At 41.9% G+C, this 15,909-nt stretch overlaps 1 protein-coding gene across 1 annotated transcript in view; it reads left to right on the top strand.

Moving 5' to 3' along the window:
• Positions 1-15,909, top strand: part of COL4A4 (collagen type IV alpha 4 chain) — a 140,837-nt gene that overhangs the window by 83,265 nt on the left and 41,663 nt on the right. The window contains exons 22-30 of the mRNA XM_057551094.1: positions 1,031-1,103; positions 2,051-2,157; positions 5,088-5,271; positions 7,042-7,110; positions 8,857-8,964; positions 9,452-9,670; positions 11,575-11,736; positions 12,783-12,953; positions 14,099-14,242. Of these exons, the coding sequence (XP_057407077.1) occupies positions 1,031-1,103; positions 2,051-2,157; positions 5,088-5,271; positions 7,042-7,110; positions 8,857-8,964; positions 9,452-9,670; positions 11,575-11,736; positions 12,783-12,953; positions 14,099-14,242 (1,237 nt within the window). The remainder of the gene's footprint in view (positions 1-1,030; positions 1,104-2,050; positions 2,158-5,087; positions 5,272-7,041; positions 7,111-8,856; positions 8,965-9,451; positions 9,671-11,574; positions 11,737-12,782; positions 12,954-14,098; positions 14,243-15,909) is intronic.

Genomic DNA, 15,909 nt, shown 5'->3' with positions numbered 1-15,909 from the left:
TTGTCCTTTCTCTACTTGTACCTCTAACCCCCTTTGTAGTTCACTGCTCATGAACTAATAGAGGCCAGTTAAAAAGATAATTAAGCTTGCTTGACCATGCTGTTAAGATTGTATGAAAAAAAGACAAAGTGGCATCTATGTAAGCAAAGCAAGTGGTCTGCTCAGTCATTTTTACCTCCTTCCATATTCTTGTCTATGTTTCTTGATCATTGAGGTCACCAGATAAGTGACCTTAAGCTATGTACAGTGCTTCTATAACTGTGTTTACCGTAATGCTTGGTCATTCTAATATACCAAAGGTAGGATTACAGATTTTTGATATGGCTTACTATTTAATAATGTGTAACACAAAACCATGACTGAAATAGTCCAGTCTCAGGGCAAGTGTTGAAGTTAAAAGATGATGAGCCCATTGGCCAAAATTAGTTGTTTACTTGCCATACAGAGGAAATACATGGATTACAGAAAGATTGCCTCCTCTTGCTCATCAGTGTCCTACAATATCGCAGTGTTTTTCATCACATTCATTCCTAAACCTCTGTGTTCTGCTCTAGTGCCAGCTGTTGTGGTTAAACTCTCCCCTCCTTTCCTCCCAATTCTACATTACAACACTCAAGATAGTTAAATTTTTTAATTATAATTTATTTTGAGATAAATTTTTATGTTATGACTCACAAGAAGTTGCACAATCATACCCAGAGGTCCCATGTACACTTCACCCGGCTTCCCCCAATGAATATCTTACAGAACCGTAGTACATTGCCAGAACCAAGAACTGACAGTGATACATTTCTGTTGACTCAGGCACAGACGTTATTCAGATTCCACCAGCTTTCACATGCAGCTCAAGAACCTCAGTTTTGTAAGGCAGGACCCCCCTTGGAAGGTGGGGAAGAGAATGACATCAACAGTACCAAACTAGAATCTAGAGCAGGTGATTTAGAAGGAAAGAAGAGAGAGGTTAGATGTATACAAATAACTTTTGACCCATCACAGTTAAACTGATTTTTTCCTCGAATTTTTTACCAAGGGAAAACCTGGTACCTCAGGACCACCTGGCAGCAAAGGAGAAAAAGGTGACCTGGTTGTATCAAGAGTGAAAGGTGAGCATAATCAATCACTTAGCTCCCTGCCATTTTATGAATGATGTATGAACCATTCTCTTGCATTAATTTCTCCTGTGACCGCAGATCAATTCTATAATAAGATTTGGGATTGTTGAGATTGCTTAAAAAAAATACTCCCTGCCCTTCGGAGTCGTGTGAATGTTGAGCCCAAATCCTATGCTCAAATCCTCATTGTTGTGAATTGGGTTTGAAACAAGACCTCCTTTGATTTGCCTAGCATTTATTCACTGCATTATAGTATCCTGTATTAATCAAGAATATTTTGGTTGTAAGCGACAAAAACCCAGCTTGAAGTAGTGTTTTTAGAGAAGTAATTTATTGACTTAAACAAAATTTGAAAGGTTAGGTGTATGGTTTGCACTGGGACGACTGCATGAGAAGGCTGTCTCGGCATCTTGCATCTTTCTTTGCACCGTCTGCATTTTCTCCCGTCTGGTTTTCTCTGGGCTATGGGTACGTGCCCCCAGGTAGCTCCAAGTTCTTAACAGCCAGAGGTGAAAGAGAGCTCTACCTCCTTCTGCTCCAGTTAGAAAAACAAGGTCCAGGAAGGACTGGATTAGCCTGGGGCATGGGCCCAACCATGGACCATTCCCCCACTCACTATGGCCAGGGGATGGCATACCGTGTTTGGTGTCACACAAGCAGAGGAAGATGCTGTGGGGATTGGCACCTCCACACACAACCTCCTTGTCAGAACAGGAAAAGAAACATTTCCCAAATAAAAGATTCAATGGGTTTGGCAATTGTCAATCTCCCCTTTGACTTTTGCATGATTGTCTTCGTGTGACTTTAGTCAACTGAGACACTCAGAGGAACCTCTACCAGCCCAGAGTCATGGGCATTGCCTTTATCTTTAATCCTTTGTTTCCTTCTACTTCATCCATTGCTGAGAAGGGCTTGACTCTTTCAACCTTTGTTACCAGGGCACAAAGGACAAAGAGGTCCTGATGGGCCCCCAGGATTTCCAGGGCAGCAGGGACAACACGGTCAAGATGGATATGCTGGAGAAAAAGGGGACCCAGGACCACTGGTGTGTATAATTCTTCTCCTGCTATAGAGTTTCACTCTCTTACATGGTCACAAAGCATCTGTTTTCCCCTTCTCAGTTTAAAAAAGCTGAACAGTGAAGTGTCAACGTGCTGTAAATCAGAGTCACCTTTGATTCACTGCCACAAAAAGATGGCTGTTATAAAAGGTATGGCTTTTTGCAGATGGTCTAAAATCCTGAGTGGCAGTTCATCATAGCCAGATTTTCTGTCCCTAGTCTTTATATTATTCTCGTGGTGCTTATTTCCTTCTGGGGCCCTTGTCTCTACAAAGCCCCCACTGGTCTCAGGTCTGTTCAGTTGACTCTGTAGGGTGGAGGCTAGCACACAGGTCCTGATAATTACCTTCAGTTCTGTTCTCTGATGAAGAAGCACGTGAGGGGAAGTGGCAAGCGAGAAAGGAAGAACTAGTGCAGATCCACTGGATAGACGTATTGGCTGATGGAAGGTCCCACTGATAAATGATAATTCTGCATTTTTCAGACATGTTTTGGGTGGAGACCACATGTAGCTGATGAAGTTCATAAGAAAAGACTATGAGACATAATCAGGAACTTAAAATATCTTGGCATATGAGGTATTTTTGAATGCTTGCAATGCCACACAAACTGAGCTAGATGTTTTACTCGTAACTGTTGTCTTCTGAGGAACAATTATCTTTGAGAGTTTACAGTAAGGAGATGGAGGCCTAGGGTATGTTATTCAAGGTCAACTATCTATCAAGTAGGCTAAACAGGAAGGAAAACCCAGTCTTTCTTATTTCAAGTACATGCTGTTTCCACCAGATCATGCAGCCTGCCATTGAGAGTGTTGTAAAAAGGAAGGACCATGTTCTGATTTTATAGGAATCCTATCTGATAAAATACATGTGAATAAGAGACGGAAGTTTGGAAGTTGGGTCAGATGGTATTTATAGCTTTCTGGTCTTTCAGTGGATATTGAGTATATAAATAATCTTCTCTGCTTTAGATTTGGTAATCCCTGTTTCATTCATTCTTCCACTTAAGAGACTACAGTGGTCCCCTCCTTATCCACAGGAGATATGGTGCAAGACCCCAAGTGGATGCCTGAAACCGTGGATAGTACCCAACCCCATACATACCTATGATACATGCCTATGATAAAGTTTAATTTATAAATTAGGCACTGTAGGAGATTAACAACTAATAATAAAATAAAACAATTATAACAATATACTGTAATAAAATTTATGTGAATGTAGTGTCTCTCAAAATATCTTATTGTACAAATTTAATGCCTTTCCATCTTAACTAAGCACTTAGCAAGCACTATGCCATGACTTCTGCAGGTTGCAGTGTGGCAGCAAAACTAGCACAAATTTCATTTTCCTTCTTCACAATTTCATGGATATAAAAGTCATTCTTACCATAGATCTTAGCAACCTCAGCATACGATTCTTTTTTCTTTCCTTATTAAATTGAGAACTTGCACCTTTTCACTTAAAGGAAGCACTTTACAACTTCTCTTGGGCATATCTGAATTATCAGCATCACTACTCTTGTGCTTTGGGGCTGTTATTAAGTAAAATAAGGGTGACTTGCACACAAGCACTGTGATACCACTGCAATCAATCTGATAACCAGACGCTACTAAGTGACTAACTGAAGGATATGCTGGAGAGAGGGTTGATTCACGTCCCTAGTGAGATGGAGCAAGACGGCTTCATCATGCTACTCAGAACGGAGCGCTGTTTAAAACTTGTGAATCGTTTATGTCTGGAATTTTCCATTTAATATTTTCAGACCGTGGGTAACTGAAACCTTGGAAAGTGAAACCGTGAATAAGCAGGGGACTGCTGTATTTAGAAACCAACGTCACTGAGTGATAATTGTCATCATGTACTAAGCTAACTGTGAAAAACCGAAGTGTCTTTACAGAGCAAATTGGGAGGGGAATTTCTGTAACACCCACTAGGGATGGGGGAATCTCTCTAGAGTTTCAGACTGAGTCTGAAACAATTCTGACTCATAGACCACATTTGGGACCAGGCTGCTCAGAAGGCTAGAAGGCGTGACCCTCACCTTGCCTTCGGGGCAGTGTCAGGCATTCCTCATACACAAGAGTCCTTGCAGCTTTTCATTCATTTGGGGTGAAGGCAGTGAGATTCCCATATGCAGAAGTGTGAGCAGCCTGGGCTTGAAAGCCTCCTTCTCCAGGGATAACTCTCCAGGGAGTGTTATCTGCACCACACAGCTAGCTTGCGGGGACCCCACAAGGAACTTGCCAGTTACAGGAGCTGCCTCTTAAGGAAGCCCTGACAAAGGCTCCACACAGGTCTTTATAGTTCTTCCAGACCAGATGCAAGTTTTGCAGCCAGGGATTAATTTTACCATAAGCAATGTGGTCTAGTAACGCAGTTGACATCCATTTTTATGCAGATTCCTGAAGAGCAGAACTAGACCATTAACCAAAGTCAAATTCTTACACAGGAGGAGAAAGGATTTGTCAGCCCTTGGCCCACAGAGGTGGAGGGCGATAAAGTCCATCCCTGTGTCTTACAATCATGCAGAAAAAAACATTTCTAATACATAAGAATTTATTTAGTTTGTAAGCCCACTACTTCCCTTAATTTATGCATTTCTATATTTTATTGTATTTGCTGTCACAGAGTGGTTCTAAATAAAATTTCTTATTCTGTATTTAAGACATAACATATAATTTTCTGTTTTTGAGTCATAAAACACACATCAAGAGCATATATATGTCTGTAAATATGTATGTAGAACATTAAGAAGAATCTTAGTTAATCATTAAAAATTACATTTGCTATTAAGTAACTTCTAGAATTAACTGGCTTTCTGCATGCATTTTTGTAGCCTACAGTGACAATGAATGCTTTGAGTTCATGGCCTTTCAAAGGTTGGTAATTGACTCTTGATGCAAATGTTCTCAGGGAGATCAAGAAGATGCAGCCCCAGGTGATAAAGGGCCTCCTGGACCACCAGGCCCCCCGGGCAGAGCAGGACCTAGGGGGCCTCCAGGACTGGGATTTCCTGGTCCACCAGGAGACAGGGGGCAACCAGGAGCTCCGGGCTGTCCAGGCAAGAGGGGCCCTGATGGCTGGAAGGGTCAGAAAGGTAATTTTGAATGTTTTTGTGGCAGAATGTCAAGTGAAATCATGGAAACTAAAGTAAGCCTCTCTTCTGGGCAAAGTTATTACAGTTATGGTAGAACCTCTAAAATAAAATTCCCACAATTCACTGTTCAAACCTGGAATGTTGTCAAACAAATAAAAGCATTACAGCACAATCAATACTTAAAACAAATCTTTAAAATGCTAAGATGTCTTTGCTGATTTATTGGTTTGGCAAATTGCCTTTCATTCATTTCTCAGTATCAATGTGGACAATCTGACTCTTAAAATTACATACATGTATATATTCAAAATCTCTCTTTTTTTACTATCTTTTGAGATTATGCATTTTATTTGAATAGAAACACTAATATTTCATTTTAAAAATACAGCATTGTCCATGAAAACCCATTTGTAAGCATTCTAGGGAGAAAAAAAGGAGAGATTTTAAATATATTTGACAGTTATTTGGATTTCAAACAATAAAGTGACTTGTAGTTTTATAGCTCAAAACTTTTAAAAAGGTTGGAAAAAGATTGATTTAAGATTTTCTCTTTTGTAATATGTGCATATGACTTGAGTTACATAGTTACTTGTGAAATTTTATAATATAATAATATGTTTGGTTCTTGCTTTGGCAACATAGAAACACAAATGCCTTGGAATTTGATATGGTTTAAGATCATGGTCTGGAACCATCAAAATATAACATTATTTTTATTCATATGGTACATTTTTTATTTAAGAGCTTATGGTGTAATACATTATGAGATGTAATTTCTGTTATAAAAGGGAAACATTCCATTTTAAAGGAGAAGAAAACTCAGAGCACAACTTTGAAATTTTATTTTCTTTACCAAGTGAAATGAAGGATGACAAAACCACATTGCAAAGTCATTAGAAAAACAAGAGCCAGTATATTTATATATTTTTAATAAATTATTTTATTTTTGGCTGCATTTTGTCTTCATTGCTACATGCGGGCTTTCTCTAGTTGCAGTGAACTGGGCCTACTCTTCGTTGCGGTGCGCGGGCTTCTCCTTGCGGTAGCTTCTCTTGTTGCGGAGCACGGGCTTTAGGCGCGTGGGCTTCTGTAGTTGTGGCACATGGGCTCAGTAGTTGTGGCTCATGGGCTCCAGAGCACAGGCTCAGTAGTTGTGGCACATGGGCTTAGTTACTTCACGGCATGTGGGATCTTCCCCGACCAGGGCTCAGGCCCGTGTCCCCTGCATTGGCAGATGGATTCCCAACCACTGATCCAACAGGGAAGCCCCCAGAGACAATATATTTGAAGCACCTGACCCATGGCAGGTCCTCAGTAAACGGAAGCTGTTAGTATCTCTCCCAGTCTCTTCATTTGCACAATTCCCCCACATCCAAGCTAGGAGTCAGATCTTGGGAACTCAGTGTTGGATGCTTGCTGCTATTTCATGATTTATCAAAGCTTCTGATTCCATTGTATTAGACATCCATGGGTCTATACATCCATTATTTTTTGTAGGTTATTAAACTGATATTTCTTGGAATCAATATTTTTCTTATTCCCCTTCTGTCTATTACTATCTGACAGTTGAAGTTCAGATTTCAGGACAGATCGTCTAGAAATTCAAACTAAACTTAGTTCAAGTGACCTAATGAGACTCGAGAGTCTTCTTTTCCTTTGAATTCCACATATACTGTATGAAGAAGTATCTTGATCGAGTTGTCATTGAGATTCACATTGCATTGGACTATCAATTATGTGAATGCCACTTTTTTTTTTTTTTCATTCCAGGTGATACAATTCCTTGTAACGTAACCTACCCTGGGAGGCCAGGCCCGCCAGGTTTTGATGGACCTCCAGGTACGATCAAGGAGAAGTTACTGTCATACACATTCCCAACTAAAAGAACTGGCAAGACAGATAAACCAATAGCAAATCCTCAGGGAACTATTTAGGATATTTCTACCCTGATTATAGAGTTTTGAGGGACTGTGGGGAAACAGCATTTGTAGCCATTCCCCTTGGGTCCGCAGTCCACCAAACACACTCTAAATAATATTTCTGTGCAACAAAATTTACCTTGATATGATCACATATCAGCAAAAATGATTGCCCTTTGAGCATTTTAAAACTATATCTTCTTTCTTTACTTGTGCCCCGAGAGTGAAAATTGATCATTTGCTTACTGATTATAAGTTTTACTCTATTCTGCTTTCCAAGAGACCCAAATATCTCACCAGAAACATTCTGAAAAATGCCCATGCATCTACACCCCTGATTACACTTTCATACAACCACTGCACTGGACTCAATCACCTATTTATAGCTGAATTAAACCTAGATCTATATAAGGGATTTTGTCTAATTCTTTTTTATTTATTTAGAGTTCACTTAAATTGACCTGTTAAGTACTACTAGCATGGCCACTAAAGGTCACCTTTCTTGTTCTGCATAACTATCAATACAAAAAGTGTTTAAGCGTTGAATGATGAATGACTCTCTACTGCCCTCTATAACCACTAGCTTTCACAATAGTGTTGTGTAACAACCTCCGAATTGCAGTGGGCTTTAACAAATAGTATTTATTTTCTGTCTATGGGTCTGTCGTTGGTTGGGGTTCAGCTGATCTAAGATGCTCTCTTTCGGCTTCGTGCCTGGCTCTGGGTCAGGTCAGGTCTGCAGCAGGCATCTCATTGTGAGGCCAGGGTGTGCTCTGCTCCTGTGGCTGCAGAAATGCCAGAGGGTGGGGCCCAGCTTCACTGGCACTGTTCACACCTCTCATTACTTCATGGTGTTACTATCCTATTGGCCAAAGCAAGTCACATGGCCAAGCCCCGGATCAAAGTGTGGGAAATACGGGCCACCCACCACAAGGCAGTGGCAAGGGTGTGGAAATATAATTCTATATCAGTGGAGTGAAGAATGGTTGGTTGACTGATGGTACGTTCATCTTCACATTTGTTGGTACCTTGACATGGATGGATAAAAAACACATATGATTACTTTCAGCAGCTTCAGCCTCAAGAGAAGTGAACACTCAAAGTTTCAGCTAGCAGTTGCATCTCCTTTGAAGTTCATGATTTATAAGTTATTTTAGCTTAGATAACTCCTTGTAGGAAAACACAGAAGGTTTTAAAAAAATCTCAATTCCTTTTGCAGGTGCTTTTTGCCTGTACTTCATTTAAGGGCAAATGCAGTAAGATGCAGGGAAATAGATTTGGTCTTTATTCCGGTGCTTTCTCATCAAGCCACACACTGGGCACCACCTCTGTCCTCTTACAAGGAAGGCTATCCTCACATATTTGTGTTTGAGACTCAGCATGGGAAGGTATCAAAAGATTCATCTGAATGGTGGTATACGTCCCAAAGGCTTTCAGAAAGAATTCTTTACAGTATGGCTTCTGAGAAAGTACCTTAACACAATCTCTATGAAAAGCTTATTTGGAGCACAAGACTTATAAACACCAGGCTAGGTACCACCTATACTTCCATAAAGTAGAAATACCCTAAGAAAGACTTAACATAGATTTTATTTTAAAAATCATCTTATTTTGTCCTCATTTGATTTGTGTTTTATTGTGTCTGTGTTTTGTTGTTTTTGTTTAGGTCCGAAGGGATTTCCAGGTCGTCGGGGAGCTCCTGGGTTGAGGTGTTTGGATGGGGAAAAGGGTCAACGTGGCAAACCAGGAATCTCAGAAATCCCTGGTCCACCTGGTAAATAAGTGCTTTTCATTTAGGAATGTCTCATGATCTTAGTCAGCAAATGGCCCAGGGATCCCTAGATGGTGGGGGAATGGTTTTTCTTGATATAGTAAGCTCTTAGCTATGTTTCGATAACTTCTAGGTTATGATACTTTTGTGATGTCTCAGGGCTCCTTAAACCTGGAGCATGAGTTATAGGCTATTATATTATATTATTATTATATTACATTATGTTGTAGGAACTGCTCAGTCTAGACAGACTGTTTGCCGGTAAATGAAAGCAATTAGGGAAACGTCATTGGCTTATAGAAAACACGGAGTTACAATTCATTTTCTGACAAAAGGTGGCAAAAAACAGTATTGCCTATTAAGTTACTCTTAATTTTAGTAGGTATCCCTGTATTTTAAAACAATGTGTTTTTATCAAAGTAGTAGTCTTATATGTGTATTGGTTCTATATCTGTACATGTAACAATTTAAACAATTTTTTGTTCAATAGGTTTTCATGGTGATATGGGAGATCCAGGTTTTGGAGGTGAAAAGGGGTCCTCCCTTGTCGGGCCCCCAGGCTCTCCAGGTTCACCTGGAGTGAATGGTCAGAAAGGACCTCCGGGAGACTCTGCTATTGGCTACCCAGGACCCCCAGGAAAGAGGGGTCTTTTAGGAGTACCAGGGTCAAAAGGACTCAGAGGTGATCCCGGACGACCGGGGGCTGCAGGTATGAGGGCTGTGCTCTTCCTGTGGTCCATAAAGCCAGCTCGGTTCTGGAACAGGTCCCTGAAGAGTGTCTAGACTATCTTGCCTTAAAAATCTAGAATGTAAAATTTTCAGTCAGGCATCTTCCTTCGTACATGGGCAGTGGTTCATTTCTAATAACCTGCATCCGCAGTGTTGCCTTTGCATTTTATTGGTTGTTTTCAAGCCCAGCTCACTGTGGCTCAGTCTGTTCAGTCTGATTCAGCAGCTACCAGACATCTGCCTGCTTTGGACTCCAGGCCAGTATGTTAGCGCTGAGGAGCAGAGACTGGGTGACCCGCCCACTGCCGCTGCCAGGCTGAAGGAGGGCACGACAGGCTGTCAGAGAAGAGCAGCTCCCTGGGGCAAAGCAGAGGGGGCTGGCATTCAAAGGAAAGTCCTGGGGGAGAGCTAGGCACGAGCTGAGTCCTGGCAGATGCTGTGTCCTTTGGACAGGTGACAGGATAGAGGGACTTTCGTTCCAGCAGGGGTAGCAGGCAGGGCAGTGAAACTTAAGATGGGGAGATGGCCCTGGCACTGATTCACATTCTTTTATGAAATCGCTATGGATCCTTCAGGATCCCCAGCAGAGGTTTTCAGATTTTAATGTACTTAAAAATACCACCCCCCCCCCAAAAAAAAAACTGGGGTAGAGGTGGGGGTCATTAACATCACCATCTTCTGGGCCCCAATCTCGGAAATTGTGATTCATTACATCAGAACTGGGTAGAGCCCAGCAGTCCAGTCTGAACTTTAACCCCTGGGGGATGGTGGCCCAAAGTGGACCCCAGATCAGACTTTTACAAACACTGTTCTGGTTCTTTTCTAATGATGGATGGGCCAGTGTTTATTAGGTACCCATGATAGTACAACAGTACAGGGAAAATGGAAGGCAGGGAAATAAGCCACATTCTTTGTCCTCAGAGAGCTTATCCAATAGTTTGTCCTCAGAGAGCTTATCCAATAGTTTGTAAGTCAGAAGCATTCATATACAAAAACCCATTTAATTGGAACGTAACAAGATAATACTTTATGTGAGTCAATGAAAGTAATTTTGTCCCAGTAATCCCACTATCTCACTTGTGAAATGTATTTAAGGGAAGAATTCAACAGGAGATGGTTAGTATGAAAATACTGTTGTAGTATTATTCACAGTAGAGGAACAATTGAAAACAGTAAAGAGAGTTAAGTAATACGTACATACACACACTCACACACCACACTCAAAGGAATACTATTCAGCTATTAACAATTAAAATTATATTTGCAAAGATTACAGTAAAATGGAAAACATTTGCATATTAACATGCAATATGAAATAACCCAACAATTGAAAGTGCACTGGGATTACTATTTTAAAAATGCAAACATATGAACCAAAATACAATGAAAACATTAAACAATAAAGTAGATTTTTAGGTTAGGGTGTAGAATTATGGAAGACGTTTTTCCCCCTGAAGATCATGATGCTATCTTTCCAATAAATACAAATTTTGAGAGTTGGAGTGATGAAATCGTTTACAGAATGCAAATTCAGACAGTACAAATTGGGCGGGCAAGCATTGTGGTGGTTTGGTGTAAAGCCTGCCCCAATGTTAGACGTTAATGAAAATCAGGAAGAACTGCATGGATTTTTAATTTGCATAAGCAACTTCTATATTGTCTACATAACGTTATCAAGTGATTCTCTTAGCAATGCATAGCTTTACCGTGCACTTGGAGCTCACTACGATCTATGATAAGAAAATCCATTCAGAGGCTTAACTCATTGGAGCCCAGAGCCGGGATCAAAATGTTTACCTCCAGTATTGATACACATGAATACGACTGTAGGCCGTCTATGTAGTGTTATGCCCTCAGTGTCACAGATGAACTGTATCATTTCAGGGCCAGCTGGCATGCCCGGATTCCCGGGTCTCAAAGGTCCCAAAGGGAGAGAGGGAAGTGCCGGGTTTCCAGGGATCCCAGGTCCACCCGGCCATTCCTGTGAAAGAGGCGCTCCAGGGAGACCAGGGCCACCAGGGCTCCCTGGAGCTCCAGGAAGTCGAGGTAAGTGTCGGCAGGTGTCAAGAACTGTGACAGGTGTGGGGTTTACCCTACTTACAGAGAAATAAGCTCACCTGTTGCTCTTTTACGGATGCTGGCAGAAGCAAGATTCTTGGGTCAGAAACAAAGGATTTGATTATTTATGGCATCGCAAGTAGCATGAGTTTCATGTTGGTTTGCGTCGTTTCCTTGTGTCACCCAAGTGTCTCGGGGGTGATATAAGAGGGGCTAGTGGATGCCGCACACATGGTGGGTTGCAGTTTCTGAGCCTGAGATACAACAGCTGGACATTAACCTGCAAGACAGCTTGCTTTTCTTACTGGGGGAGGCACTGTATCTGTCAGGCTGCTCGCTGCCAACACAACCTTGAGAAATAGCCGGAGTGAGGATGGGTCAGGACCCTCTGTTCTTGGAATACACAGCAAGACATCAAAGAGACCCATGAGAAAGTGTCTCTCAACACAAGGTGCTGGGGGGCTATTTCCAATATGATCTTTATTTCACCATCCAGATTGTCACCTGTTATTTAAATTCTACTGTGTTTATCCAAATCCAAGAATACACCCTCTCAAAGGATCAAAACGAGATTGGAGCAAACCCTGCCACTACAGCTTTGTTTTTAATCACCAATACTTCTAGATGACGTTGCTGATTCCTATAATTCTCTCATTACACAGTGAACAGCTTGACCAAAATTCACTTGGCTGTAGCTTTAAGAAGCACCTGGAATGTTTTCTTCTATTAGTTCCCACCCTCTCCCCACCCAAGAGTAAATATAAATTCTTTACCCTTATCCATTTTCCATTTTAAAAGACTTTATAATGCATCTCAACTGGGAAATATTTATTCAAGTAATCTGCCTTTCTTTTTATAGCAGCCAGAAAAATATATACTTAGACTGATGGAGAGTCGCTACTGTGATTTTAGCTGATAAATATCGTTTACTTGGCCACAGATACACAATTTAAGCTACCATGGATTTTTTTCCTGCCCGTGTGTGAAGCCAGTTCTCAGTCTTCCTTCATTGTTGTCACTGCGGTTTGTCACAGGTGCCCCAGGTTGGAAAGGACAACAAGGGGACATGGGGCCTCCTGGACCTGCTGGAATGAAGGGCCTCCCCGGAGTCCCAGGACAGCCAGGGGCAGATGGACCCCCAGGGCCCCCAGGAGTCCCAGGCCCCGTTGGGGATGATGCGCTACCTGGTCTTCCAGGCCCAAAGGGTGGGTATGCTTTTCCATTATTCCCCTCCCAACCCACCATTTTTTTTTTTTTTCCAACCCACCATTTTATAAACTTGAAATCCACTGCCAAGTGAAGACAATTACATGTGACCATACTGTAGAGTTTACTGGTATATTAGCCTGACTTGGTCCTTTCCCATGTGACCTCTCCCTTCTTCTTGTCTTCTGTATTGTAATTTCCAGGAGCAGAGTGTTTTGGTTTAGGTAAACGGGAGTGTTGGGGGGAGGGGTTAGGTCCATAGAACCCACACACACTTCTGCCCGAAGGACTGGGTGGTACTGATGGAGCAGGGGGTGTCAGGGCTGATGTGCTTCCACTTTGGATGGGCTCCTCCCTCCCCCTCCCTCCCCCTCCCCCCTCCCTCCCCCCTCCCTCTCCCCCTCCCTCTCCCCCTCCCTCCCCCTCCCCTCCCCTCCCCTCCCTCCCCCTCCCTCCCCAACACCCAGTTCTCTTTTTTTTTTTAGGCACTACCTGTGTGCCAAGGCCCAGACCAACATCTTTGAACTTCTGCTTCTTTCTCTTTTAAATTTATTTAATTAATTAATTTATTTTTGGCTGCATTGGGTCCCTGTTGCTGCACGTGGGCCCTCTCTAGTCGCGGCGAGTGGGGGCTGCTCTTCATTGCGGTGTGCCGGCTTCTCATTGCGGTGGCTTCCCGCTGTGGAGCACAGGCTCCAGAGCGCAGGCTCAGCAACTGTGGCACACGGGCTCAGTAGTTGTGGCTCATGGGCTCCAGAGCGCAGGCTCAGTAGTTGTGGTGCACGGGCCTAGCCGCTCTGCAGCATGTGGGATCCTCCCGGACCAGGGCTCGAACCCGTGTCCCCTGCATTAGCAGGCGGACTCTTAACCACTGCATCACCAGGGAAGCCCAGTTCTCTTAAAGCTTTGTGGGATCCGGACTCAGAAGCATAAAGGCCTGCAGTTCAGATCTGTGGGGGGGGAAACTGAGGCTTGGATGGGACAGAATGTCTCTTACAGGTGAGAGGCTGGTAGTGGTTGTTCCCTTCAGCACAAGCTCAGAGTTAGGGGGAGTTCGCCTCTCCACGCGGACGGCAAGGAACGCAGATCTAGGGACCATACTAGCCTATAAAGCTTTTCCCTAAAAATTCATGTTACTCCTCAGGACCCCAGGGGCTGCCCGGCTTCCTGGGTTTTCCGGGAGAGAGAGGAAAACCTGGCCCAGACGGACACCCTGGCAGAAAGGGAGAACCCGGAGAAAAGGGTTGGCCCGGCTCCCTGGGAGACCGAGGAGCGAAAGGTGACAAAGGTAAACGCAGCTAATAGCACAGCGATGCAGCATAGATTGTTTTTAGTGTTTGACCAGAACCTGTAAGTATGATCCCTGAAAAAATAAAATGGAACTATCCTGCAGCTTGGATTTTGCTGCCTTTTGAATCTATGGTGTTTGTTTTAGGATTTTAAGCAAAATGTAGTTTCCTTTCCTCCCAGTCTTATCCCATATAACTATGGCAAATGAATTGCTATGTTAATAGAAAAAAATTAACAAGGGCTTTGATTTATAGCTTTTGGGTTTCAGAAAACCTTCTCACCTTTTGGGAAGGGGATGCAGGCAGGACTCCCCAAACCCTCCTTCAATTTTTTTAAATGAAAAAAGCAGTTTTTTTGTTAAGGCCATATGGTCTCTGTCGAAATTACACAACTCAGCATTTGTAGCGCAAAAATTGCCTGAGACCACATGTAAACAAACAAACATAGCTGTGATCTGGTAAAATTTTATTTATGGACACTGAAACTTGAACTTCACTTAATTTCACATGTCAGAAAGTATTATTCTTATTTTGAGTCCCCTCCCCCAATGATTTAAAAGTGTGAAAATCATTCACAGCTCATGGATTGCATAAAAACTGGCAGCAGGTGGGATTTGGCCCGTGGGCTGTAGTCTGCTGACCACTGAACTAGATGAGTCCGCTTTCATCTGGGCCATGAATTGCATCTCTCCCAAGCTTCATTTAAAGAAAAGTTTCCGTTACTATTTAAAAAAAGTTTCAAGACCACTGGTGTCAATGTTCTGTGCCCATCCCTGTTAAATATTTACTTTGATCTCTTAGCCATGAGGCTATGGTGAGTGAAGGTAAGATTTCATTTCCAGTGTTAAGAATGAATGCTTGACAATTTCTAGAAACAACGTTTTTGTCTTTAAAGCTCTTTGGGAAAATAACCTCATATTTAATTCAAATTACTTTTAGTTGATTGATTCTACTATTATTTTTTGTTTTACTAGCCTGTAAATTATTTATGTAGAATCAAGGAACCAGAGTCATTCTCTGTTAGCTTAGATAAGTGATGTTTGCTGTGCTATTGTGCTTCTATATAATTATCCCACTAAAAATATTTAAAATTGGGTTAATGCCAGTGATGTTCTGGTAAGTTGGCTCTCTAAAATAAAGTTTTAAAAAAATGCCCTGATTACTACACTACAGTTTGCTGATTGCCAGGGTGTAAATACTCCCACCATAAATACGCTCAACATGACTGATTTAAAACTGCCGATGGTTTAACAACTAGTTTACAAAATTCTTGACTTGTTAGTAAGTGGCTCTCATCAAGCTGGGATGAGCCCACTCCAGCCCACATCTACAACTGGATAGTGTTTGCAAAAACCAGGAGAAATATTGTGTACCCTTCCTACCTCTTAGAATTCTCTATGTGGAGAACACATAGAGACACAAGTTAAGTGTCTGTTCTTTTAATGTAAGGAAAATATTGGAGGCTGGTTAGGAAGGGGAAGATAAGGAACTGGAAAATATGAGATGGACAATTCAAAATTTACAGGATAAAGAGATGTATTTTTTAAAAATTTTATTGAAGTATAGTTGATTTATAATGTGTTCATTTCTGCTGTACAGCAAAGTGACTCAGTTATACATATATATATATTCTTTTTCATATTCTTTTCCATTATGCTTTATCACA

This window comes from Balaenoptera acutorostrata, chromosome 8 (assembly GCF_949987535.1).
Source record: "Balaenoptera acutorostrata chromosome 8, mBalAcu1.1, whole genome shotgun sequence".
In the NCBI taxonomy this organism is placed as follows: domain Eukaryota; kingdom Metazoa; phylum Chordata; class Mammalia; order Artiodactyla; family Balaenopteridae; genus Balaenoptera; species Balaenoptera acutorostrata.
This window is presented reverse-complemented; position numbering and strand designations above follow the sequence as displayed.